This window comes from Carex rostrata, chromosome 32 (genome assembly GCF_964058835.1).
Source record: "Carex rostrata chromosome 32, lpCarRost1.2, whole genome shotgun sequence".
Classification (NCBI taxonomy): Eukaryota; Viridiplantae; Streptophyta; class Magnoliopsida; order Poales; family Cyperaceae; genus Carex; species Carex rostrata.
This window is the reverse complement of record NC_135949.1, coordinates 2,479,286-2,507,167: the sequence shown is the minus strand read 5'-3', so window position 1 is coordinate 2,507,167 and position 27,882 is coordinate 2,479,286. Positions and strand designations below refer to the sequence as shown.

Genomic DNA, 27,882 nt, shown 5'->3' with positions numbered 1-27,882 from the left:
TTTGTAGCTCAAATAGCGCATTTTGATGCCATAGCTTAGCGTTTAGAGTCCAAAAACACTATAACGCCGCTATAGTAGCGCTATAACGCGCTATTTAGAACATTGGTATTCGTAGAGTATCTACTCCATATCTAGTATCAATCTGCTTAAACTTTGACATCCGTTTATTATCTATATTCATATTTATTTATTGAAAGGCCAATAAGAATTTGGTATTAACATTATCCACTCTAAATTCGCAACATTTTCAGTCCTACATTTTATTCTAAATTATATAAAAAATCATATATAAATAAATAAATAAAACATAAAAACTTCATTGACTCTCATAAATTACTTGTACTTAATTTTGCCTCGGATTGTGATAAAACACAATGAATGGATGCATAATTGTATAACTAATTAAATGCTAGATTAATCATTCGATTTATGTGAATATCATGTCATGTGATAGTATTTAATATTATAATGTGTTTTATGGTTATTGTTAAAGGTCGTGATATTTCTCTAGCTTCGGGTTGGCTCGGTCCGAGCTAGGCCTTATCTCAGCTTGTTAATTCTGGACCGAGCTACAGCCGAGGGAGCTGGATCTAGGGCATCCGAGCTGACAAACTGGCTCGCTGGAACTAATTGGATCTTGTTTTAAGAAGAAAATGAATTATATAAACTTTTTGGATCGAACTAAATTGAACTAGACAGTATAAAATACACAAATTCATAGAAATTCACACAAATTGATATCTAGCCGAGCTAGCTCGCTAGTTGCCGATCAAGCTAAGTTCCAGCTTGAACTTGTTAATTTTGAACTGAGCTAATGACGAACTAGCTCGTTAACAGCTCGATTTAATAACAAACTAACTATCAACGAACAAGTCAGATACAAATCACCATCAAGTCACCAGCTACAAGCTTTTTGCCACCCCTACTGACACGGTAAGATATTGCATGAAATATATATATTCTTAATTAATTCAAAAACCGCACATTTGATACGAATCTTTCCAGTCGTGAAAAAAGTTCGATATTTTTCTATTTTTTAATTAAAAAATTATTTTCTAAAAAACAAAAAAATATATTTTATATTTTTGTATGCATTCGGCAGGAGCTCGCATCGTCTGCATTAACTCAAAAGAGCATCTTTTGAGTTAATGCATCTCAGCCGTCTGATTATACATAGAGACCATCCGTCCCCTGCCTATGATGTTGATGGTTTTCAATATTAGTGCAGTTCTAAACTGCACGAATCTTAAGTCTATTCTGATGGTTCAGATACATTAACTCAAACGATTCATTTTTGAGTTAATGCAGAGGATACGAAGGCAGTGGGCCTCAAATTGAATTCACATCCCCTCAGGTTACCGGACTGAGTACAATTGAATCAGACGGCCCAAAATTGTTATATTTAACTTGGAACGAATCTCAAAGCTGAAAAATCCTACCCCCTCTGTCATCCCGAATCCCGACCGGATGAGAGTAAATCTGAACCGTTCGTTTCAATTGTGTTGAGTCAGGTACCTGCGAAGATACTATTTATAGAGGTCCGCGCCCCAAGGCCAAGGGGCTTCATTTCATTTCATTCACTACCCAAACAAAAGAAAGAAAGAAAGAGAGTAGGAATGGAGGGGGAGGAGACGGCGGCGAAGAGACTTAGAGCGGAGGACGTTGAGGTAACGGCGGCGGAGGAGGGCGTTGTTAATAATGGCATATCCGCCTTGATGTCGGGGTGGTTCTCCGAGATTAGCCCCATGTGGCCAGGTACCTTTTGTTTTGACCTACTAGCCATTGATAAAATCGCTGTTCTTGTCTAGTGATTATTTTGATGCTTATTTCTTCTTATGGATTGTGATTTCTTTTCATCTAGGTTAGGGTATGACTTATGAACTATTCTATGGATAAATATTGGACGGTTGATGAAATCGTTGTTCTTTTTTAGTGATTATTTGACACTTATTTCTTCTTATCGATTGTGATTTGTTTTAATCTGGGAAAGGGGAATTCTTGCAATGGATTATACTATGGATAAATATTGGACGGATGATGCTCTTTATAGATTGATTTTGTAAATGTTTGTTAATATCTTGGATTTTGTAAATGTTCAGCACAAAGGAATTGTGGTGGAATAGAGGAAGAGTGAGGAATTATGATGGAATAGTAGCTGAACATGAGTGGAATTGAATGGAATAGAGGAAAAGTGAAAAAGTGGAATTATGATGGAAATATGCTGTCAAACCCTTTTCTTTTACACTTTAGTCCCTCTCTGTTCCATCCCACTATTCCATAGTAGAGTTGGAATTGAGGAAGAGTATCTTTTTCACATGTGAGAATTAGCTCAATTCCACTCTTCCACTATTCCAAATGTGCTAACATGATTGGAATTGTATGGAATAGAAGCCTCTTCCCTTTTCCACTCTTCCACTATTCCATGCATTTGCCGAACAGGCCCATCTATTACCTGCCATGTCATGGTAAAGAGAAGAATAGAATCTTGATCTTAGAATTAAGTATATTAATGTTTTTGGTGCTAAATCTTGTAGGTGAGGCACACTCTTTGAAAGTAGAAAATATTTTGTTTGAAGGAAAATCAGACTACCAAAATGTGTTGGTTTTTCAGGTACATTTCACACTACTTACTAGGGTTTTTATTTTATCAGGTGTTACTGGTAGAAAGCCCCTAAGCTTAGACCATCTTCATAATGTTGTTTTTCTTTATTTTCTTAATTTTCTTTTGTAAATTGTTTGGATTAAACTTAAATAAAATCCTTAACATAAGCTCTGATTTGGCTGGTATTTAGTGCTCCTGACTTGACTAGTTGGTATGGTAAAATCAGATTACCAAAATGTGTTGGTTTTTCAGGTACATTTCACACTACTTACTAGGGTTTTGATTTTATCAGGTGTTACTGGTAGAAAGCCCCTAAGCTTAGACCTTCTTCATAATTTTGTTTTTCTTTTTTTTCTTAATTTTCTTTTGTAAATTGTTTGGATTAAACTTATATAAAATCCTAACCTCAGCTCTGATTTGGCTGGTATTTAGTTCTTCTGACTTGACTAGTTTCGTATGGTACATTTAAACAATGAAAAAGAAAAAAAATATTGGTTTATAATTTGGCACAATCTTTTTGTTGTTTTCCAACTGTAGTTTGTAATGTGCATTTTTTGTTTAATTTTTGGTTCATAGTCCACGACTTATGGCAAAGTTCTGGTACTGGATGGTGTGATTCAATTGACAGAGAGAGATGAGTGTGCCTACCAAGAGATGATAACCCACCTTCCTCTCTGCTCCATCCCAAACCCTAAAAAGGTACAGTACAAGCTCTATTGTTTAGTTGTTGGGTTTCCACTTCTATAAAAAGATAGGTATAGTTTTAAATGTCTCAATAGATAAGATAAGATAAGATAAGATGAGGAAAAATGGCTACATTGGAAGTTAAAAGGCTAATTGAAGCGTCACTTAGAATTTTCTAATTGCATATATTTTTTGTAATGGTTGGCAGTTGGCACTTCGTAACTGGAAAAATAGGTTGTCCATAGGGAAATTGGGAAAAAATTGTAGTACAAGCTCTACTTATAAGTTTTCCTAGAAATGACATTTTTTTTTTTGGAATATTTGTCAAGGTTTTGGTAATAGGAGGGGGTGATGGGGGTGTATTGCGTGAAGTATCACGCCACTCATCTGTCGAACAAATTGACATCTGTGAGATTGATAAGATGGTCGTTGATGTAAGTCTCTCTCTCTCTATTCCTCTGCTCTTCTCTACCCTTGTGTGTGTGCATGTGTGAAAAAATTGACAGAAGGCATTTATCTTCTAGAATTTAACATCAAAATTGTAGAAAAAGTTTATTTGGTAATTGGTGAATTTCCAAATCATTACTTTGTACCTTCAATTAATTGAACAGGTTTTCAGATCCATAAATCCCATAAGCTGCAATTGAATACAACAATTAATTTGCAGTCTGTCTAATTGATGAGTTTATGCATATTTTTATTCAAGTTTTAAACCTTTTTTATTGTATATGGGTGAAGGTATCAAAGCAGTTCTTCCCTGATGTGGCCATTGGATACGAAGATTCCCGTGTGACACTACATGTTGGCGATGGTTCTTTTCTTTCTTTCTGATACAGAGGACTAATTCCATTCACTTTTGCTGTTTACTCTATTTGTTTGTGTCGGACAACTTATGTTTTGGGCTAAATATATATGCTTTTTGTCCATGATAACAGGAGTTGCATTCTTAAAAAATGCAACAGAGGGTACCTATGACGCCATAATTGTTGATTCCTCGGATCCAATTGGTGAGTTTTTCATAAGCTTTTGATTCCAAAAACTTATATTTTTAAGGCAGAAATGAAATATAATTAAATCCTATGTATTAGCAAATTATAGATTGAACATTTCCAATTAAAAATTGGCATAGTATGAAGTTACATCTGATAACAAATTTCTTGTAATATATATCTCAGATGCACCAAACCACAAGGTATGAGCTCCTTCATTAAATAGTACCAATTTTGCCCTAATGAAGCCTTATAAATAAGTCAAACCAACCTCTTACTGAGTAGAAGTTATGAAAATAGATACTTGGTTATGTTGCCTGTTGTTGCTCATCTATCATTTCACAACTCATCAAGAAGTCTATAACACACAAACAAAACCTAATACTTGGTTAATTTGTTTATTTGTTATTTTTTGTTTCATGTACAGGTCCAGCCCAAGAGCTATTTGAGAAGCCATTTTTTGAGTCAGTTGCAAGGGCTCTCAGGCCGGGTGGGGTGGTATGCACCCAAGCCGAGAGCATATGGTTACACATGCATATCATTGAAGACATCGTCTCTAACTGCTGCCAAATTTTCAAAGGCTCTGTCAACTATGCTTGGACCACTGTCCCCACTTACCCTAGGTGCAATTCACATTATGAAATTAAGGCTCTCTCACTGCTTAATGATAGACTTGCATTGAGTTTACTAATTTAGTAAAGAACTCTCTAAATAACTGCAATACTGTGATTTATTCACCTATCACCTATTGAATAGGCTTGTTGGTGCCATGGCTCCAATATGGCAATACATGCTGTTAGAATACCTAACATAAGATAAGCTTTGAAGCAATGAAACCAAAGGCACGCCCCTTCTATTTGACTAGGAAATTTTATCCAACCTCCCACAAAATTTTGAATTTCTGCAAAGATATTTATTTTAGTTACTGAACTAAACAAGTACAGGAATTGTTTCAGCTCATCATCCAATTTTTCCTTATTTTTCGCCAATATAAAAAACATATTTGGAATTCCCCCAGAACTTATAGGCCATAAGTCTGTTATTGCTTATATTCACACAAATAAATATAAATAGGGCTAATTCAACTTTCATTTGAATTATTCTATTCTTAAGAATATGGTACAATTTCCCAAAACTATTTTGTTTTTGGGTTTTTTTGATTGAAAACATAGCAGTTAAGCAATTATATTTGATGGGGGATAAGATAAATAACTAAAGAAGATGAGTTTGGTGCCAGACATAGTAAAATCATATAGGTTTGTGAGTACATGGCATTTGTTTGCTGAAATCGTGCCAAGTTAATTTGAGGTTAATTTTTTTTTCAAGTGGCGTAATTGGGTTCATGCTGTGCTCAACCGAGGGTCCTGCAGTTGATTTTCGGCATCCTGTGTTTAACATAGAGGAGGATGAGTCTTCCAAATCTAATGGACCTCTAAAATTTTACAACTCTGAGGTAACACTTTCTCTCCGATTCTGGTTTTGCCCAAGTTGGGTAACCAGGCCCCAATTAAGCCTGATTGGACTTAACTATTGTGCAATAGGAGCCTCATTAGTGCCCTAGTTTGTGGGTTAAGTTTCCTTATGGTCAAATTGGAGTTGTGTAATTAATTATAAGATCGACCTTGTTGGCCTCAATTGACCTTTCTATTGACCAAACAAACAATACTAAGGTAAACAAAGTGAAGGGCTATAAAATAAGAGGGTTCCAATACCTCATATTGTATATCTTTGTTTTCAAAGTTCAAACTGTTAATCTGAACCGCTCAACATGATATTTATATTAAAATATGCCTGAGGATGAAATTTTATAATTTTTGGAATTTTTTTACTATTTTTTAAGATAGGTACAAAATCACTTTTTTTGGACCGTTAAAAAAACAGCGATTTTCTACAAATCTTTAAAAATAGTAAAAAAGTTCCAAAAATTATAAAATTTCATCCCCACCATATTTTAGTATGGATATCATGTTGAACGGTTTGGATCGACAATTTAGACTTTGAAAACAAAGATATATAATATGAAGTATGATGAGGTATGAAAAGCATGAGGCATTGGAACCCTCCTCAATAAGTAATTAATGGGCACCATACCACTTATTTTGAATTTTAACCTGCAGCACTAGTGTACAGACTCAATTCTTTTTTTTTTTCCTATTTCTAGATCCATTCTGCCGCATTTTGCTTGCCTTCTTTTGCAAAGAGAGTCATCGAATCAAAGGCTGCAAATTAATGTGGCTTCAATTTTGAGACTGTTTAGAGAACAGTAATGGCTTTTGTATCCTAGTTTCTTGGATAATAACAGCTTCTAGCAATGGCCTTTGCTGTGCCTCCATTTTTAAGGTTGATTGTTGGATGTTTAAAAATTTTGGTTGGATGCTTGAACTAATTCAGGTGCTTGACATCTTTTTGAGTGTCCTGATTACCAGGTGGTTTAGTAATTCTTTCTTTTTGTTCGATGGTTAGTCACATATTATTACCGCATATACTGCATATTATTACTGCATATTTGATTGCATATTCGGTCGCTTATAACCACATACTTGTTTATATATAGAGAGAGAGATTGGCTAAGATCAAAGTGGTATTTCACGAGCTTTGGTGCTACCAGTTTGTTTTTGCGGTTTTAAAGTTCAAATAGTCAATCTGAAGTGCTCAACGTGTTCTTCATATTAATACATACTTGGAGAACAAATTTTACATTTTTTGGAATTTTTTTATTATTTTGTAAGGATTTTTGAAAATCAATGTCTTAAATAATAAATAAATAAAATCTGAAAACAGTGATATTTAAAACATTGGTGCGGATTTAAATCGGATGATCCAGATCTTAACTACAAAAATTAGTTGAATTAGAGGATTCGAATTCCGAAGCATGCAGGGGGTTAAAGAGGATTCCTGTGCTTATTTCTATCTCACACAGTTAGCTCCAGTGTTTTAATATTTGGTTTTTATTTCGTATTCGAAAAGCTACTTAATACTGCATATACAGTATGCCACTGAATATTCGGATTTTTATTCGGATTTATATATTTTGATTTTCAAATGAAAAATCATAAGCATTTAACTCTAATAAACATAGATAAACATTACAAATAAACATAAATAAAACATAACACAAGTTAACAATCCACACTACAAATTACAAAACTACAAATAAGCATAAATAAAACATAAGTTCAAACTTAAATAAAATGAAATTATAACTTATTCAGTTCTTATTTAAATTCTTATTCTCTATTCGGAAATATTCGATTCTTCTTCGGATTTTTATTCTCTATTCGGAAATATTCGACCGAATAGATAATATGCGGAAAAATATATTCAGCCGAATATTCGAAACCAAATATTGGACCGAATACTTATTTCTCGAGAAATAGAACTCAAGAGAATATTGACAAACTTGAACATACACCAAGGGCTCAGGGCCTTCCATGATAAATAGTTTGCAATTTCGCAGTTAAAAGAAATATATTTGGTCAAGTATTTGGCTAAACTAGAGATAAGTATCTAGGTTCTATGCTGCCTATAACCGTACCAACCAATCTTAATGAATTTGTACCGCCATTTTTCTAAGCCACAGTAACGTCAGGAGCACATTAAGCTTACAGTGTTCAGAAATTGCATCCAAAATTGACTGCTCATGAGTCATGATCCTTTTTTCTTGCTATTGTACTTGGAGATTCCAGATCATCTTTCTGATTCTTTTTTCTTGAAAAACTGGAAATATAAAATTAACAATGTAGACAAACTGGATATATATCCAAGCAAGATGCTAGAGGTCCCAAGAAAAAAAAAAAACCCCCCAAGGAAATTGCTTAGATCTATAACTTTGGCAAAAAATTTGCCTACATAGTAAAATCTAGCTTCCCTGTTCCTAACCTAAAAATAAAAATAAGATTCTCCTATCTTGCATATTATAAACACTAAACATTCAAAATATTTCTCCAATCAATATGTAAAGAAAAATACCACATGAATTCATTGAAAAAAAATGAAAGACATTACACATCTGCAATATACCGACTGTGAAATAAAAGAGATGCACCCATAGTAACACCAGAAGAACAGTAAGCCTCCGTGGGTCCTTGTCGATTGCATCCATAATTTATTGCTCGTGAGATTGAATCTCAAAGATATTCCCGCAACTTCAAACCACACAAAACAACCATTTTACATCCCTTTTACATCATACCTACATCCAATCAGTCATCACAGATTTAACTTGAAAGCATATATTATAAGATTTGTCTACACGACTATAACAAAGTACGACATAATCAGGAACTGAACTGGAACCACAGAGTGTTAGTTCAGTAGAAATTCTGAGAATTAAATATATACCGCAGCAAAACAAAGTTTCTGGTATTCAGCTTAACCAAATACATCCAGAAAACAATCTAACACTAAAACACGCTTACAGTGCGAGAGCAAGACAATTAGAGAGAGAAAGAGAGCAACCAAACACTAAAACACAGTGTGAGCAAGCCATGACAGGGAGAAAGAGATTCAGCAGTCAACTAGGTTTCAAAAAAAAAAGATTTGGCAGCCACTGTCAAGGTTTTGAAAGAGAGAGGAAGAAAGAGAAAGGGGGAGAGAGAGAAGGTGATAAGACTGCAGTTTGATTGTATCCTGTCCAACGCTCTCATTACATTGACACCTGAATACAGCGAAAGTCAGCTATATAGGTACCTCATTATCAATAGATATAAAAAAAAAAAAAAGACAAGCAAAAAAAAAAAAAGAATAAACACTGGAAAAAGGGCTCAAGAGAACTACTCCGATCAAAAATTTGGACAAATGATGGCTGCACTAATTAATTCTAACCAACCACCAGCTGCAACATCATCTCAAAAGCGCAGCACATTTGTCATGCACAATTATCCTCCTCTCGACACTACACACCTCATCCAAGTATACTGCATCTCTGTACATCCACTCCTCTCTATCATAACAAAACACATCCCCAAATGGATCCCCACAAAGCACACACAGAATCTGCCTCTCATCTGCCGGAACCATAGGCCCAGCTTGCTCCTCCTCCAGCCAATCATCTTCTTCTAGCAAAGAATCAGTTTCAGTCCCAAAAGACCCGGCAACCCATTTTTCAGAATCAGCGTACCATTTTCTGGAAAAACCAAGGGAGTGTTCATAGCGACTTGTGCATGGTATGTCTGATTCATGCCATTCAAGGTGTGATTCAAGCTGATCTTTCAGTTCAAACCGCAGACCACATTTCTGACACTGATGAGGCATTTCATCATACAGGCTATTAGTTACATTAGGATGGTATTCTCTCATCACCTCTGATTTGAAGTCATAACCAATAAGGTTCACTTCCTGCATAACAGGTTTTAACTCAACAACAGGCTCAGCCTTAACAATTTCAGTTTCCTCTGTCTGGTTAATTTTTGGAACTGGTGCCTGCTTGGTTGTACTTGGTGAAGATATCAGTCCCTTTGCAACCAAAGTACTCAGTAGAGATGACAGAGGATTAGAAGTTGGCGGGGGTCCAGATGGCAGTGGAGGGTCCCCTGATGTAGCATTAGGATGTTTAGCTGCACTTGGTGCACCAGGTGCAGCCAACCAGCTCGAGGTAGGAGGAGGGCCACTTGGAAGGGGAGGCTGTGCACCGACCAAACCAGGTACATGGTTTGAAGTATGATCACTATTTGTTGAAGCACCCTTTTTATTAATTGAGCGGGGTCCATCTTTACGAGCTGGGTATGGCAAGGGAACTGAAGGTTTAAAGATGGAAGTAGAGGAGGCTTGTTGTTTAGATCGGGCAATAGATGTGATGCCAGGTTTTAAATCTGGAAAGGGTTCTGATGAAGTAGAGGAAGAAGATGGGCTCTGTAGAGGTGGCTTAACGGGTCGGGTCACCTGAGAAAAGGGATCAACAGGTTGTGAACTGTAAAGATGCTTTTGCGTACTCAATTCAGGGAGTTGATAGTAATCATGCTCAGATGAAGATGGTGATGAAGGAACATATTGTTGCCTCTGATCATGCACAAATGAATCACTAATTGGGTTGCTAGTGCCTACCTTACTGTTATAAATTTCACGTGAAGAGGGGACCGCATTTGAAATACGCAAGGACCCACGGGCAGTAGGGGCTACTTTGCCAACTAAAGAACGAGGTGGCGGTGTTGGTTGTTTCTCTTCAGAGTGAATTGAAGCGCGTGGATGTGCCAGGGGTGCCTCATGTGGGGTCCACTGAGAGGAGGTTCCATGTTGCCTTATGCTCTCACGAATCAACTCTAAATTAACATTGGAGGCAGGTTCTTGCTTTGCTCGGAGATGTACAACATGTTCTTCTACACCCTGCCAAAATCAAAATACAGTAAAAAACCACACCATGTCCCGTTTCAACCTTCTCCTTTTGTTATTTATAAATTGTGCCAATGTTCCCAGGTTGGTCACTAGCAGTATTAAGTTAAACGCGCCAGAAGGTACTATTTAGTTATTTCTTTGTGTTCTATCTACACTTGAGTCTGTATGCATGTGCTGAGAGAGAGAGAGAGAGAGAGAGAGAATAGTGAACCTTAGAAGAGAGTAGTCTTGGGTCATGGAGGCCTTTCTTATTGAGGCGGGGAGCAAGGGAATCATTTTTGTGATTGTTGTTTATACTAGGGGCATTATCAGGCCGCAACATTTTCGCCCTCTGCAAGTTCACTGACTTGCCCTTAGCAGCACTTCCATCCTCCCTTTTGATTTTACCGATAACATTATTATTACCGTTATAATCATCCCAGACATACTCTTCTTCTTCAGAATTCTTCCAGCTTTTAGAAGACGCCCCACCACCTCCTATCTCTTTTTGTGTATCGAACATCCCATCAGTTGGTCTTCCTACTCTAACTCGCTCACTCGCTGCTCTTCTAACAGGCCCCATTTCTGGCTTTTTAGAGATACTAAGTACCTCTGGTGGCACACGTGGTTGCATCTGCAACATTTTTTAAATAAATAGACTTGCTTAATTAAATATGGTCAAATGAAGCTTGCGTTGGAAGATGTTAAAAGAGAGGAATTGATAAAGATGCATACCGGTCTGGTACTGGCTGACACTTGCGTCCATTTTAAGCAACTCTTATCCATTGCTGGCCTCTCTGGTCTCTGGGCATGGTTATTTGTATCAGCAGTTGCATTAAGTTCATCACTACGCACTCCTTGTACCTGTATTAAAAAATAAAACATTAACATAGAGTCAATTGAAAATAGGATGAAACAAAAGACACATTTCCTGCAGTATCAAAAGCAAAAAATAGTTACCCCTTTCATTAGTGGAGGAGGTACGCGCTGCTGCTGTTGCTGTTGGTGCCTCGCTTCAAGGTACTTGGGATTGACATGGATGCTATGTGGTGACTCTCCTTTTGCAACTGTACCAGCAGCAGCAGCACTAGAAGAGGGAGGATTTGGTTGAAATGCAAGGTCCTTTTCTATTGCCTGAAGCGTGGCAGGTGGAAAAACCCCTCTCCACGTACCAAATAAATGCCTCATGCTTGAATGTAACGATGGATCCACATGCTTGTATGCTTTGCAAAAGACCTACTCATAAATTGATTAATATTCATTAAATACATGGGATAGAGGTTGAATCAGGTACAAGTTTTCTTGAAAATAAATGGCCCAACATTTTGCAACTATTTCTATATCAACGAAACTATAATTAAATTTGAAAAAAAGAGATTTATAGGAAAAATAAATGGGAACCTCAGGAAGGCGTGGAGAGAAGTATTTGATGTAATCTCTTCCAATGTTCTTCACAATGCTATCCAGAAGGTACAATGACGGCAGCTTCTGGTCTCGAGGTACCTTAATTTCATTCAATGCAATTTAAATACTTTCAAGTTAGGAGGAGTGGTAAATAGATAAATGCTGAGTATACTGGTAAGTCTTATAAAATTTCAAAGAAAAATAATTCAAGAAAAAAACAAGAACAGTAAAGTGGAATAACCTCAAGTATATTGGCGCAAATGGTGTAAGCTATAGACTTGGCAGCATGAAGATTCTCCCCAGCAATAATCGTCAGATTGGTAATGATCGGTTTTGAATTGAATGTCAGCTCAGCTAGAGCTGACTTATACTGCCCCACCAACTCGCTATTCCCGCTATTCCCACTGTTACTCGGGTCGTAAGCAGGTACACTAGAAGGGGTATAAGCAGGAGTAGATCCTCCAACTATCCCTCCTCTCACCCCCGCAAACTGAGTTCTCTCTCGATTCAGATTCGAATTAACAACACTGGAGTCATCCAATCGGGGTTTCTTTGAACCGGGTAATCCGGTCGATCTACGCGAATTCTCCATTTCCACTGCTCGCATCCTCCGATTAGGGTTTTATTCCTGCAGCAAATATTGGTTGATTTGGTCGATCCAGGATTACGAGAAGATAAATAAAAGGAAGGAAACAAAGCGGCTGCCTCAAACACCCTCGAAAAAAAAATCAGAGAGAGAGAAAAGTGGGGGGAAAATGAAATGAATCCCGATTGGAAAGGGAGCGAAACCTAGAGAGGTAGAAAGAGAGAGAGAAAGAGAGGTAGAGAGACGAAGAGAGTAGGGCAATTTGGGTATTGTAAATTTTTGTTCGACGATATCCTGGTGCGTTTGTTCTTCTCCAGTTTATTTGAAATGGACATGTCCTGTAGGAGTAACCGTACGTGCCCATGAGAAAGGCGTGTGCCAATGATTGTTTCATTCCCATCCGGAATGTACAATGGAATGGTTCCAACTTTAATTGAATCAACTTTTACCAGAATCCGTATCCTCTGGATTAACTCAAAAGATAATCTTTTAAGTTAGTGCATCTCCACCGTTCGATTTGGTTTGAAATTCGTGTGAATTAGATCCACACTAATATTAAAGAAATTCTATATTATAGATAAAAATCAAATTGACTTCGTTTAAAATCGAACGGTTAAAATTCATTAACTCAAAAGATTCTCTTTTGAGTTAATGCAGACAATACGAAATGAAATCTGCTACTATTCTCTTTCCGTGAACTACCCTCGTATCTGTGCTTTTTCGAATCCAACCGTTCAATATTTTTGGAAACGAATCTCAAAGCAATTTTTTTTCAAAACTTTTCTATACACGTATCTCAAAACAATTTAATAGTTGGATTTGAAAAAGCACGAATACTTTTCAGGCACAGGAATAACAACAGATTTTGATCCGAGGATACGCATTCCTTTCACCAAAGAAAGGTTTTTTTTTATTATTATTATTGGCTCACTGCACCATTGCAGTAGTGACAATCTATGCAAGAATTCTTCTTGACGGTTACAAGTCCGGATCCCAGGTCATCGTTTGAGAGTTTCAATCCGTCTCTAACGGAGTCTTTTTAAGATTCTTGTTCGGCTATCTAAAGTAACAGGAATGGAAATTTTTGAATGGCCGAAATACTGTGCACGTGGACTGATTTTCGCGAAGTCTGAATTTTTTTTTTTTCCCATGCACACAGCAAACAGACCCTAAGATTCATGTTAGTATATGAACAGACCAGACTAAAACTAAAAAAAAATTGAGGTACCTTGGGTAATATAAATTCGGTTACAAGGCGATGATATGATGACTCCAAAAACTATGCTATCAAGATTAGATCATCTGATCAGAATCTATAGACCAATTTAATATGAATTAGAATTTACGGGATCTCTTTAGGGTATACTTCAAAAGAGAATAAAGGAGGGGAGATGAGGGGTGATCGGATCTAATCAGCGTTTACCAGCAGCCCCCGTATGTATGTTTACATACTGACATTCGATTCGAAATCGATCATTATCAATTTGACAATTATTACTGGGGAGAATCTTCATGCTGCAAAACAAAAGGAGAGGTAAACTCTATATTAAAACTATTTAAATTTTGTAACCCTCAAATCAGTATAGAAGAGATTAAATCTTTAACACTACCCCTCTCCTCTCCTCTCCTCTCCTCTTGCTTCCCCTTCCACTATTATGAAATTTCTGAAGCACACAGTCTGGATCCAAACTCTAATTTTGAGCTGTTTTGGAGATCCGAATTTGCTATCAGGAGACCTGCTTTTACGTTGTCTGTGTTTATACAATTCTTCATATTTTCCGATAGATAACAGAAGTATTACTTTAATTTTGTGCGAGTTCAAAAATAGCTCCAGTGTAACTGTTGAGGCCTGAATACACCTCTGACATTTCTGTCCTTCTGCAATGGAGCTTTTTTTTTTCCCCCTCTATGGAGCTGCTTGTTGAAACCTGATATTGTTTCTTCAAAGTACATAATACATTACAAACAGTATACTCCATTTCTCATGACAGGGTTTTTCTTTTCCCTTACACAAAATTTTCTAATCATAAATAATATACACATCCTAGCATGAATCTTGCACACAAAAAGTAGGGAGATGCAATTTGAAAGTCGAAACGTGTACCAAAATAAAGCCTGCTCTTGGCAAGATTATTCTCGCAAAAAGGTATTACCTTTACGGCAACAATCTTCGAATATATACAAAAAAAAAAAAAAATTAGCTTAAATATTACAAGCAGTGTAGGAGGAAAATTTTGTTGCCATTTTCTTTTCTTTTTTCCTAGGACACAGGTAACACACTCGATACAATGAAACCTAGTACTCTCCATGTTCCTGAGCCTTTTCTAACCTTCACACAAACTATTTTCAACAAATACAGAAGCTGTATTTTCTAGCTTACACAGACAAATTAGGGAGGGGGGGTTGGAAGAAGAGAGAGAGAGAGAGGAGAATAATTTTGACCTTTTTCTCTCATTTTCTCCAAAGATCTCTCAATAACCTCATCCACCAATCATAGACAACCACAAGTTCTAGATGCTTGGCACTTAGCCCATTCAAAACCAAGATTTTTCTAAGGTATGATTAAGTGACTGTGGACTACCAAAGCAAAATCATTTGCAAACACTCCCACATTAGAGGCCATGTGTTTGATTATATCTATATGTACCGATGGGTGAATGGATTGATGAATAAATTTGAAGATGCAAAAGAGGGAAACCAGGGCCAAGTCATGTTGAAGGCCCTCTTTGTTTCGGGGAAGAGGGAGATTTGATGAGCAACGGTTTCAATGTGTCCATTACATTTGCAAATGACGGCCTTTTCCATGGTTCACTGTCATATCATACCAGGTTAATAATTCATTTCCAGGAATTTATTTCAACAAATCATGAAAATTCAGTTCACTTACTTGGCCCAACAAGATTCAATGAGAGACACCACGCGTGGATTCAAATCCTTGGGAATATCCAACCTTCTTCCTTTAAAACCTACTGCTGCTACCACCTGCAGTCATTACATGCTTCTTCACAACAGATCTAGAGAGAGAGAAAAAAAAATCTTCCTGTTATGTTGTGATTATACCTGAGCAGGATTTAGGTTAGTCCAAGGTTGTTGCAAAGTCATGAGTTCCCATAGAATAACACCAAAGCTGTATACATCTGATTTCTCGTTTGATGGCTCGTCCCTCAGTACTTCTGGCGCCATCCACTCAGGCTAATTTTCAAAAAATATTTTAGAAGTTTTAAACTTAGATGCTAGTAAAGAAAATGGTATGAAATAGTTTAAAGTTATTTCAAAGAGACTTACGGTTCCTGCCAGAGACTTGGAGGATAAATATGTGCTTGCTTTTAATCGTGAAAGCCCAAAATCACAAACCTAGAAGAAATTTTCAAATTAGATTGGTACGGATATCAGGTAGCTTACAAAACAATGGACCTGTTGCACTTGATTCACTGAGGATTTTCAACTACTTTTTTGTTCAACCAACACCCTGAACAGACCCCTGAACTTTTGGTATAAATTAAACTTGGCCCTTCCTCAAGTGCTGATGTGGCATTTTGGGACGGCAACAACTTTGAAAATGGATGTTAATAAAATAAACAATTTAACAAATATATCTGTATGAATAAGCTGCTGCGGTTAAAAAAAAAAAGTTTATCAATATCCAGCCATGCTAAAAATATTTTATTCTTAAAGACACCACATCAGTTCTGAACATATGCCGTGTGATAATAACTTAAGGGCCAAATGAACTAAAGAAAAAAAAAATTCAGGGATACTGAATCAAATGCAATAATTGAAGGGGGTGACATAATCAACAGAAAGTTGAAGGGGCTAAATTATAGTATCTTGAAAAGTTGTAAAATATGTGAGAATGAGATATACCTTGACAGTGTACTTCCTGTCAACCAAAAGATTAGGGGATTTCAGATCTCTATGAACAATAGGAGGGTTGCGCTTATGTAGATAGTTCATCCCCTTGGCCTGAACAAAAGAAGAAGAAAAAGGATGGTTCATACCTTCCAAAAACCTACTAATTCAAGGACTATATATGTGCTTCATAATAGGTTTATAGTTAAGTTTACACCATAAGATGGTGGTAAGCTATTTTACAATCTAGCATTCAATTCTAATAGTTAGTCCTTCACGAAGGATGTTCAATACAGAATACTGTACCAAACCGCAAATACCACATCTCTCAAGTTCTTGGCACATGCATAATATCATAATGTATCTTAGGTACTAATATCAAAAGATAAAAAGGATACCACATCAAATGCCATATGTAGTCGACGTCTCTCATCCAGGTATTCTCTTGTCGAAGACTTATGCAGAATCTTATAAAGGCTTCCTCTGTAATTCCAGGGACAATGGAGTAAACTTGCTCTCAGTTTTGACTGATATGTAAATTTAAAATTATCAGGAAAGATGCAACAAATTTAAAAGTGGATCATAGTTTAACCTAGAGAGATACTCAGTGACAATGGCGAGATTAGGAGGCTCAGTGACAGCACCCATGTAAAGAACTATATTCGGATGTCTCAGACTTTTCATTATGGCCACCTAGTCAAACAATCACAAAATTCATAGATACAAATAAGCTTAAGATAAGAATTTGGGAAAGAATGCTCATAATATTACGAACCCATTAATAGTACCTCACGCATGAACTCTTTGACACGGTCTGGATGGAAATCTTGCTCGATTAATATCTTTACTGCAACATCCTGATAATTGAAACCACTACTTTAGATGATATATTTTTCTTCAATATGTCACTTGACATATATATTATATAACTGTAGCAAAAGAAGAGATAACACATACTGAACCATGCCAATCAGCACGATGAACGGTTCCAAAAGAACCTGAAAAATGAAAAATAAAACAAAAAGAAAAAAAATTAATCAATTTTTTGTAATGAAATAATATTTTTGTTTTAAAAAAAAAGTAAATCAGGCTTATTACCTGCACCGATCTTTTCCTTCAAAACAAGCTCGTTCCAAGGAACGGCAAGATCATCAATAGAGAAGACTATCTCTCTGTTAGGAATAGGGTTATATGTACGATTAGGGTTAATTCTTGCTTGTGACTCATTAATCTTCATGTCAGGTGGTCTCAGGTTTGAAAAAGGTATGGATGGGGCAGCACCGGGGGCAAAATAAGCAACAGCAGCTTGATCAGGGCTAATCAAATCAGATGCCGGCTTGGCATCTTTGAAGATGAGATTGAGAGATTGGCACTCCTTGAAGTACTTTTTGGCCAAAGATTTGAAATTTGCATTCATTTCAACCGACGACTTGAATTTTGGAGGGTGCAGAGGTGATGAAACACAAATGGAATGGGGCCCATTAAATCCTGAGTCTGGCTCTGATAGAGTTCCAGGTTCCCCTATCAAATCAACTAAATATTCCCTGATCATATGAAGAAAGACTAATATGGTTAAAAGGACAGTTCTTAGCTTTGTTTTGCATCACCAGTAGGATAAATTATGAACAACTAATGCTTGAAATCTAACCTTTCAAAACCAAAGCGCACAAGGCATGAGAAAGCATCATCTCTTTTGCAATACTTACACCCCTTCACAACTCTGCATGGCACATTCACACTGTCCGCCAGCATCTGCACAATTTTTTATTCTATTGTAACATGTGATACATCATGCAAATGTTACGGGAAAAAAGAAAAGAGAGAGGAAAAAAGGGTACTTTAAAAAGCAAGGAGCGGTGAATGCAGAGACCGGTTGAGAGTTGACCGAGCGGTACAACAACTGAATGGGTACTTGCCCTGGCAGATGAATTACTCTCTCTCCACCTGCTTAGTAAAGTATCTTCATCTTTCAAATTCAAAATAGCACCCCCCAACCTAGTTGAAACAAGCTTAGCGAGTTGTTCAACCATATCTTTAGTACTAGCTGTGGTGCTAAAGGAAGAGAAGGTAGAGACGACAGAGGTGTGCAACTGCCTTAGTGGAGAATCAATTTTCATATTGACAAGCACCACTTCAATAGAGGAATCAGTCCAATCGACATTTTTGAGGGAATCAAGGGAGGGAATCCTGCCTTCCTCCTGCACATCTGTGCATATGCTCCATACAAAAGGATCCATCCCTCGTATCACATAAAATCCATCCCGGATTGAATCATTATAAGACAATGACCCGTTTATCTGAAAACAAAGTAGGGATGTTTCAACAGGTTAGTCGGGATGGACCATGTCGTGATCACAAGAAAAAAAAATATATATTTTCTCTTGAAATGGATCATGTTTACTTGAAATTAGGTACTAAGCATATATTTCGCCTAACTATGATGGATCCGTATCCTCCCAGGTACCTGACTCAACACGATTGAAATAGACTGCCCAGATTTAATTTCAGCCGGTGAATGATTGGGATGGCAGTAGGGGACAGTATTATTTGTGCTTTGAGATTTGTGCCAAGTAAAAAATTTCAATTTCAGACCGTCCGATTCAATTCTACTCAGTCAGGTAACCTGAGGGGATACGAATTCAACTATGATAGCACCACCAATGATTAATATAACCGATGTATAATTCTAGTACATCTAAAGTGTAAAATAACATATATATACTTCCTGACTGGGTTACAATTGGCTTAGGTCAGGTTGAAGAGTGCTGGTCCTAGACCCAGATCAGGTCAAATCAGTAAAATCAGTTCTGGTAATTATTGACAACACTAAAAACCAAGTCCCAATTCCTTTCGTCTTTTTTTTTTTTTTGGTTAAAAAGGCAGTAGCCCAGTTTCATTAATCAGAATGAAACTTACACTCAATTCCTTTCGTCTTAACCCTTAAAATACTCTTTTCATGAGTTATAGCAAAATTCAGAAGCTATACTTATTATATATATGATATATAAAGTAGAATTGAAGTAACCGACCCAGAAGCGGTGCGAAAGGACCTCAGCGGATGCACCAGCAGAGGTAGTAGGTGCAGTAGCAGCATCACCCGAATCCATTAATCCAGGATCCGAAGCAGATGCGGCCTCAGAACAAAGCCTCAGCGCCAGTGCCAGTTGCAATTGGTAAGTCTCCTCAGCTTGTTGAGCCCAGCTCTTACATGACCCGCTTCCACTTCCACCACCACCGCCTCCCAACTCGCATCCGCCAGCAATCGGGTCGGATTTCGCTCCTGTAATCGGGTCGAGTTGAGGAGGGGCGAAGAAGCAGTCAACAGAGAGGGAGAGAGAGCCGTCGCCATAGCTACTGCCAGTGGACTGGCGCTGTAACTGGAGAGGAAGAGGATGCGGGAGAGGGAGGGGGTGAGGTAACGAAGAATCGTAGTCATCCGACATCTGGTTCAGCACAGAATAAGGGTTCGTAATCGTTCCCCGCTTTGGTATTTCCATTTTGGTCTTTTTCTCTCGATTGAATTGAATTGAATTGAATTGCAAGCTTGAAGGAATATCGTTTGATTCTTTTGCTGGATCGGGTTGAACGATCGAGAAGGAGAGATCGCGATTATATTATATTAAATTCAATGGTCACGGTTTGTTGCGGCGACTTGATCAAAAGGCGATGGAAAAAGAGAAATCCGAACTACCTCCTTTTGTGCAAACCAGCCATCACATGTGGAGTGCGTATCCTCTGAGATATCTCATATTTTGCGTGACCGACGTGTCCGGTGCCTATTCGCAGATAGCGCGGGGGCCAGTATTATTAGAGATTTGAGATTCGTGCAGAACGTATTTAAACGGTTAGGATTTCCCAGAAAATCACGCAAAATATGAGATATCTCAGAGGATACGAATTACATCACATGTGGGGCTCATGTTGAGGGGAGGTCCAACTTCAATAGGACCAAATTCGGTCTGATGACTTAATGACCGTTCAATTACTCTTGGATTCGTGTTCTGCGATGCGCACGAATTTCTAAGTTTTTACCGCGGATTTTAATGTGAATCGGACGGATCAGACATGGAGCCGGACTTAATTGGTCCGAAACCCATTGTACTAATCCCTGTTTTGTTTGGTTTAATAATTATCAATTTTACGATGGAAAAAGAGAAATCCGAACTACCTCCTTTTGTGCAAACCAGCCACTAAACCGTGTATACAACACATTTTGGGATCCCCTCCAACTTGCATAGGACCAAATTCGGTCTGATGCACATCATGCACTTAATGTTCAATGTACTTTACGATTCGTGTTCTGCGATGCGCACGAATTGGTCCAATACCAATGTACTAATCCCGATTCTGTTGGTTTAATAATAATCAATTTTACGGAGTTCCCTGAATGGCTTCGTGTAAATCTGAACTGTCTGATTGATATCGGACGGTGGATTTGAGTTCAATGGTAGCATTGGAGAGAGCACGTGCGATGGAGGTGCCATATTTGGTTCAGCACTTCAGCACAGTAGAACAACACAAAATCTAACAAAGGGGAAATCAGAGAGGTCGCTAAAAGGAGCTCGCATCGTCTGCATTAACTCAAAAGAGCATTTTTTTAGTTAACGCATCTGGACCGTCTGATTTTAAACGGAGCTAATCCGATCACAGTCTATAATTCAGGGGTGCTTTAATATCAGTGTGGATCTAGTCCACACGGATCTTATAGTGTATCAGACGGTCAAGATACATTAACTCAATAGATATGTTTTGAGGTAATGCAGAGGAAATGACTTTATCCTCTGAGATATCTCAACTTTTGCGTGACCGACGTGTCCGGTACCTATTCGAGGGTGATATGGGGGTCCGTATTATGTGTGCTTTGAGATTAGTGTAGAACGTATTTAAACGGTTGGGATTTTCCATAAAGTCACGCAAAGTTTGAGATATCTCAGAGGATACGAATTCCATTCGTTACCAAACATGAACCCTCCGTCTGTCAACGACCAGACCATCTCTCTCTCTCTCTCTCTCTCTCTCTCTCTCGCTCGCCCCATTAGCTACCCTTATGGAATCGACTGAAGGAGAAAAGTGTAGGAAAAGAGAATACGAAGCTGTTGTTATTGGTGGCACTTTTGATAGGCTCCACCAAGGCCACCATCTCTTCCTCAAGGTTTCTCTCTCCTCCCTCCCTTTACTTGCTTTTAACGCATGTCCGCTTATTAATAGTTTTCAATTATTGATAATTAATTGCTTAGACTCTTAATTTGCTTGAAATTGTTCCAATTTTCTCACGGTATTTTGGGAATTGCTTCGTGAGGAATTTAGATCACAAGCCAATTCAAGTTTACTTAAGAGATGATCCCAAATACCTTTGTTCTTTGCTAAGATTACTGAGAAGAGAAACTCCAGAAGTTTTAGAATCTACTGTTCATTTTATTATTTTAGCAGTATGCTTAATGTTTGATTTGTTACGGGTACCGAGGGAACTATTAGCTACCCTTGTTCTATTTAATTCCAAATAAGAAAAAAAAAAAAGGATTGCCGAAAACTGTGTTGTGCTTGCATAAAGTGGCATTTTTGGTTGAATTATATATAACAGGTTTAGCCAATAATATCCTTGCTATTTATTGAGCAGGCAGCTGCTGACTTGGCAAGGGATCGCATAGTTGTTGGTGTCTGTGATGGCCCCATGCTGAGTAAGAAAAAGGTTTGCTCATTTAATTGTTTTTTTTTATTTGTTGAAGGTTAACATTTTAATACCCAATACTAGATCTGGACATAGCAGATGGTATCTTAATTATGAGAATCTTTCTGTTTTCAATTTTGCTTCAACCTCCAATCTGATTGCTTTTATTATTTCTATCTCAGATACCCTACTAAAAACTTTTCCACCTTTGAGTTCTTTTCTTAAACATTGCTATTGATGGAGATAACGAGTTACGAGATCTATTTATGTAGCTTTCAAGGAAAATAGATGTAGGGGAGGGAATTTTGTGTCATATCATATGTTCTTCTAAAATATTTTGTGGTTTCAGTATGCAGACCTAATTGAACCCATTGAGACGAGGATGCAAAAAGTGAAGGATTACATAGAGGTATGTATACTGACTAATCTCTATTATACCATTCACAAATTTCATGTTGTTGTGAAAAGTTCAATTTTTTTTTTATATATAAATGATGTTGTGAAAAGTTGAAAAGTTGAAATATCATTTTTGCATTACTTCCAAATTTGGGCAATATTCCATTACTTCCAAACTTGTCAAATGTCAGCTGTTTGCCTATTCTGAACCTCACCAATTTGTTTAAGTTGGAGTGGTTGCTTACTTTCTTATTTTGAGGGTATATTTGACATATGTTATATGGGAGGGTAATACTTCCCATCCAAAGTGCTTTTTGAATGGTGATTTGCTTACTATATTATTCGAATACATTGTATCTTGCAAGCATTAAACAATCAAATCTCTTTCGAGAAAAAGGCAAAGCAAGCTTAACTTAAATTGCCTGGATCAGATAACAAATTGTTTGGATGCAATCTATGTAACATTCTCCACATAGATGGTTCTGTTTGATATTCGCGGGCGTGAATTGGTTCCCAAAAAAATCACTTATGTGGAACTTCTCATTTTGTTGTTTTGTCTTGATATTCATGGCCATCAAAACAAAACTGCAATGCATTACCCTTTTGCATGAACATAGAGAAAGTGACTTGTATACATCTTCCAATGGTTTTTCTTGGAAAGGAAAAACATGATGGAGATAGAAAGAGAACCCTCTTTCTAAATTCCTTCTTTTTTTAAACTTCATCCCGTCCTTTTTTAGTCAATCAAGCCCCACTTGAAGGTATTAACAGAACCTATCACTGATCCTTTTGGGCCCTCTATAGTGGATGAAACTTTGGAGGCAATTGTAGTCAGGTGAGCTTGTAATGTATCTTTTTTATTATTTTATTTATATTTATTGTTATTTTAGAAACAAATTTGATTTATATTTTATTTGAAAAAACAAATTTGACATAAAATCAATATTCTTTGTTAGATCTCAAACTTTTTTTTTTATTATTGTGGATAGAAAGGAATAAAAATTTGCACTGTTTTGAACATTTTTAGATTTTCTGTGTTTGGTATTCTTTTTCATTGGAAACACAATAAGTCACCAATTGTAGAAATTGGTCTTGTAGTAAATTCAGCTACTAGATTTCTGAAATGTATTGGGAAGAAAATAGGTTTTTGGAGGGTGTATTTGTCAAAGCACCCAGAAGAAATTGCTTCAGCACTGAACCAAGTGTTCTTATTTTGTAACAGCAAGGAGACATTACCTGGTGGGTATGCTGTTAATAAGAGAAGAGTTGAGAGGGGTTTATCCAAATTAGAGGTATTGTATGTTTTTTACTATTTAGTTTTTACTGATGCATCCGAATCCAAACATTGGTATTCTGGCTCTATGTTTCATCCTTTTACTGATAAACCAAATTAGAAAATCGCTTGATCTAAAGAGTTTGGACTGTTCGAAAGAAGTGATTTTCTACCTATCTATAAGTAAAAAATTATAAAAAATATAAAATTTGTCTCCGAGTACTTGTTGAACGGTTCAGATCAACTAATTGGAGCTTGAAAACAGAAAAATTGATCCATAGCATCGACTGATTTGTGCTATGCATAGTACCATAGCCTCACTCTTTATAATATTTTATTTTATTTTATTTTACAATAATAATTGTAGATAGAAGTTGTGGAACTGGTAGAAGAGGAAACTGGGGGAAAGATCAGTTCTAGTGAATTGAGAAGAAGGGAGGCTGAAGAGGCAAAGAAATTACAAGACAGAGAACAAAATGGTGATGCAGATAAGTTTATCGACGAAATACAAGATGAAAAATGATGTTGATTTATTATTTAATTGTTATGTGTATTGTTATTTGTAGCATTCTTTCTTTCTTCTTTTTGCTCTTTACAAAAAGTAGAGAGAAACAATAGATCAGATAAAAATAATGTTGTAAAATAAAATGATTTTTATTTTTATTTTCAGTTCAATATTTACTCGTTGAACTTTTGACTAATTTACTCCAATTTTTAAAACAGTTATTTCTTAATTAAAAAGTATTTAAAAAAATATTTTTCTCCATCTATATAGTAAAAAAAATAAGATACTGTGCGTTCTCTATGAAAATAATTAAATTTTCTTTTCCTTTTCTTTTTTAAATTCCATCTGATATAATTAGTCCTAATCGAAGTTCTTCAATAGTGTGGCTCAATCTAAATTCTAAACAAAACATATATCCAGTATTGATATTGTCATGTTGGGTTAGTTTGTATTTCTTTTATATTATATAAAAATCAAAACAATGATACTTGTTTTATTAAAATAATTAAAATTGATTCTTTTTTTTTTTAAAAGTCTGACTTGTTGTGTCATGAAAAATTATAACACATGAATTGATTTGTCTACTTTAAATGATTAGTTTGTCTACTTTTAATTTGTCTATTTTCTATATAGGGATTGTTTGGTAAGCCATAAAAGTAAGGAAGAGCACAATTGGAAAGCAATTCCCAATATAATTGATCCAATTTGCAAAATATTATGACAAAAGAAAATAAGAAGAAGAAGAAGAAACTCTTATAAAATTGATAGGATATTCAACAATGATCTTGAATTGTATGATCCTCGCCATACTCACAAAATTTGTAAATTAAATTCGAATAATTCATTTTTTTGTGATGTCAAACCGAATGTCGAATTATTCAGTTGACCGAAATTTGACCGAATTAAACCCAATAATTGGCGAATTTTACGATTTTTTCCCGAATTTTACGAATTATTCGCGAATTTTTCCCAGAATATTTTTTTGTTTGCTCTCTTACAAGACTAAGATCTCTGGTCTGGATAATTTCGAATCTTTCCCAAATTATACCCAAATTATTTCCAAATCACGAATTTTTCATCTCGCCGAACCGAACCCAAATAACTTATTTGTCACAGCTTAAGTTAATGTATGTATTATGTATTAAAGTATAAACATAATATTTAAAAAAAAAAAAAACATAAAACTAAACATGTGATAGCATTATATATTTTGAGTTATATGTATTATCTTAATTATATGATTGGTATTGAAAATCTTTAGGACTTGAGGCGATGCATCTTTTTTTTCCAAGGCGGAGGGAAGAAAGGTGAAACAAGGCCCAGACGGCCGAACCTTCATATGAAATAAGTATATTTTATTTTATTTTTCTTTTAATCTTTAATATTTTGTAAACATAAATATTTGTTAATTTTATTTTTTGGCCAAGTTTGTTATCTCTTTTGTTAGATTAAAATCGCACTACAGTAAATAAAAGTCGGTGTCAAATCATCTAACTATATAATATTCACAAGAATTTTTTCATATAAATTTTAAAGATTTGATTCCCTTACTTTTTTTTCTTTTTTTTTTATATTATTCCGCACTGCTCCTTTCTGCCTAATTGATTCCGTTTTACGACAATACAAGAAGAACAATGTTGTTTTCTATCGAAGAAACACATTTATAGAGTCTAATTGCATTTGTATGAAGAGATGGGCTACGGTGAGTTGCGAAGTAAAGCGACTATTTTACTTCACACTCATATTTTGCTATTTTAAAGTTCAAAACGTCGATCCGAACCGTTCATCTTGTTCTCCATATTGAAATGTGCTTGGAGACCAAATTTTACATTTTTTGAAATTGTTGTACTATTTATTAAGCAATTTTGAAAGTCGCTGATCTGATGGTCCAGAAAAATTTACTGTTTTTTACTGTTCACAGCAAAACAGCAATTTTCAAAAATGCTTAATAAATAGTAAAAAAATTCCAAAAAAATATAAAATTTGGTCTCCAAGCACATTTTAATATGGATTAAACATCTAACGGTTCGGATCAGTCGTTTGGACTTTCAAAATAAAAATACGGCATGAAGTAGAAACGCGTTTTACTTCGCAACTCACCGTAGCCCATCTCTTTGTATGAATATTAATAATAATAATAATAATTTTGTTGAGTGATTTTTTTACAACCTCTTTTATAATAATAATAATAATAATAATAATAATAATAATAATAATAATAATAATAATAATAATGATGATGATGATGTTATTTCAAACTAACTAACTATGAAGTTGCCACATACGGAATTAATGTTATTTCAAAATATTGTCAAACCCCTGATCACACTTATTAACTCAAATTAATAATTATGAATCTGTTTGGTTGTGGCAAAATACAACATTCACGGTGGAAGGCCGCGGGTTCAAAATCCAGATTAAAAGATTCTTTATGAATTTAAAATATTATACCTCGTTTTCTTTTTCCGGAAAAAAAAAACCTCTAATGAAATAACTGTGTATGACAGAACAACGTGTACGAAATAGATTTAGATATAATTGCTTCCCGTTTAGCAATAAAAGTAGAATTAAATCTTAATCCGCGCTAAGGAGTTCATATTTGATTGTCTTAATCCATAAATAGGATTAAATAGACGCTAAAGAAATCAGTGTTTGAAAGAATTTGGCTCAATCCCCTCTTGCCAAATTATGACTTTCATTTTATTTATAAATAATATTTGACATATTGTACAAAAAAAATGACTGAGTAATGGATTTTCGTGTAGAAATAAATTCCAACAAAAAATAATTCAGATCTTCTTTGCCTCTTTCTTTTTTTATTTTTCAGATAAAGGTTTTATTAGTTCTGACATCTATTTCTTCTCTTCCTGGCATCTCTATAAATTGAAATTTTGCATTTTATTCTTTATAAAATGAAATTGACAATAAGTTTGTATTTTATTCTGACATCTCCGTTTTATATGAGGCAACTGATGACATCTCTGCAAAATTTTGCATTTTATTCTTTAAAACGGAGATACAATAAGTTTATCAATTTCTTCCTGATGCAATAAATTTATTGTAATTTATACCTCAGATAATTATCCCTTTGTTCTTCTTCCTTTTTTCTTATTGCTTCTTTCTCATTTATACACCACTTTGTGGTAGGTTGTACTGAAATATTCTTGTCAACTAATTAATAAAATACCATTGATCTTAATATCTCAATGAAAAATAAATATATTAAAATTAACTTATATATATTTTTAAATTATTTGACTTTTTATTAAATTAATTCAAAAATTTATACATTTTTTCATATTAACATACCACTTTTGAAGTAGATTGATTTCAACGGTTTAAATTTAATGTTTCAAGCCAATTCAATAAGTTTTGGAGTTAAACTCATCAGGTGGTGAGCTTAAGAATGCCAATTCAAATGGCGTGCTAAACATCTGATTAGACCTAGTCATATTATTTTTCTAGTAAAAGTTAGTGATCAAATTATCCAACTATTTAATATCCACAGATAATTTTTTATTCGGATTTCGAACTTGCATCCTCCTGTACAAAGATCCTTGTAATATTTTAATATCCACAAAAAATTCTCTATTCTTATTTCGAACTTGCAACCTCCC

At 35.7% G+C, this 27,882-nt stretch overlaps 3 protein-coding genes across 3 annotated transcripts; 2 read left to right on the top strand and 1 right to left on the bottom strand.

Moving 5' to 3' along the window:
• The first annotated feature begins 1,562 nt into the window (after positions 1 to 1,562).
• LOC144547956 (spermidine synthase 1-like) lies at positions 1,563 to 6,729 on the top strand. The gene is made up of 9 exons (XM_078296644.1): positions 1,563 to 1,755; positions 2,535 to 2,611; positions 3,179 to 3,301; positions 3,616 to 3,720; positions 4,025 to 4,097; positions 4,222 to 4,293; positions 4,703 to 4,898; positions 5,602 to 5,728; positions 6,437 to 6,729. Exons 1-9 carry the CDS (start codon positions 1,617 to 1,619, stop codon positions 6,503 to 6,505), a joined length of 981 nt encoding a protein of 326 aa, XP_078152770.1. The 5' UTR covers positions 1,563 to 1,616; the 3' UTR covers positions 6,506 to 6,729.
• Positions 6,730 to 8,876: 2,147 nt separating this feature from the next.
• On the bottom strand, positions 8,877 to 20,035 carry LOC144547790 (uncharacterized). Its single transcript, XM_078296482.1, has 19 exons — positions 19,453 to 20,035; positions 18,262 to 18,720; positions 18,072 to 18,175; positions 17,522 to 17,967; positions 17,381 to 17,421; positions 17,212 to 17,280; positions 17,016 to 17,116; positions 16,822 to 16,906; positions 16,439 to 16,537; positions 15,860 to 15,928; positions 15,635 to 15,766; positions 15,462 to 15,556; positions 15,289 to 15,385; positions 12,230 to 12,601; positions 11,986 to 12,087; positions 11,545 to 11,820; positions 11,320 to 11,448; positions 10,817 to 11,218; positions 8,877 to 10,596 (listed from the first exon to the last, which is right to left on the bottom strand). Exons 1-19 carry the CDS (start codon positions 19,918 to 19,920, stop codon positions 9,118 to 9,120), a joined length of 5,025 nt encoding a protein of 1,674 aa, XP_078152608.1. The 5' UTR covers positions 19,921 to 20,035; the 3' UTR covers positions 8,877 to 9,117.
• A 1,335-nt stretch (positions 20,036 to 21,370) lies between these two features.
• COAD (4-phosphopantetheine adenylyltransferase) lies at positions 21,371 to 24,444 on the top strand. The gene is made up of 6 exons (XM_078296744.1): positions 21,371 to 21,575; positions 22,041 to 22,112; positions 22,441 to 22,500; positions 23,228 to 23,322; positions 23,710 to 23,779; positions 24,128 to 24,444. Exons 1-6 carry the CDS (start codon positions 21,471 to 21,473, stop codon positions 24,281 to 24,283), a joined length of 558 nt encoding a protein of 185 aa, XP_078152870.1. The 5' UTR covers positions 21,371 to 21,470; the 3' UTR covers positions 24,284 to 24,444.
• Positions 24,445 to 27,882: the final 3,438 nt, after the last annotated feature.

What these genes read in the sequence shown, in the direction of transcription:
- LOC144547956 (XM_078296644.1), top strand. Translation starts at nt 1,617, where the DNA reads ATGGAGGGGGAGGAGACGGCGGCGAAGAGACTTAGAGCGGAGGACGTT. An exon ending in GACACTACATGTTGGCGATG is followed by an intron (nt 4,098 to 4,221) that starts GTTCTTTTCTTT and finishes CCATGATAACAG; the next exon opens with GAGTTGCATTCTTAAAAAAT. An exon ending in TAAAATTTTACAACTCTGAG is followed by an intron (nt 5,729 to 6,436) that starts GTAACACTTTCT and finishes TCCTATTTCTAG; the next exon opens with ATCCATTCTGCCGCATTTTG.
- LOC144547790 (XM_078296482.1), bottom strand. Translation starts at nt 19,920, where the DNA reads ATGGAAATACCAAAGCGGGGAACGATTACGAACCCTTATTCTGTGCTG. An exon ending in ACAGGAAGTACACTGTCAAG is followed by an intron (nt 15,929 to 16,438) that starts GTATATCTCATT and finishes AATTTCTTCTAG; the next exon opens with GTTTGTGATTTTGGGCTTTC. An exon ending in CTAACCTAAATCCTGCTCAG is followed by an intron (nt 15,557 to 15,634) that starts GTATAATCACAA and finishes TAATGACTGCAG; the next exon opens with GTGGTAGCAGCAGTAGGTTT.
- COAD (XM_078296744.1), top strand. Translation starts at nt 21,471, where the DNA reads ATGGAATCGACTGAAGGAGAAAAGTGTAGGAAAAGAGAATACGAAGCT. An exon ending in GCCACCATCTCTTCCTCAAG is followed by an intron (nt 21,576 to 22,040) that starts GTTTCTCTCTCC and finishes TTTATTGAGCAG; the next exon opens with GCAGCTGCTGACTTGGCAAG. An exon ending in CCATGCTGAGTAAGAAAAAG is followed by an intron (nt 22,113 to 22,440) that starts GTTTGCTCATTT and finishes TTGTGGTTTCAG; the next exon opens with TATGCAGACCTAATTGAACC.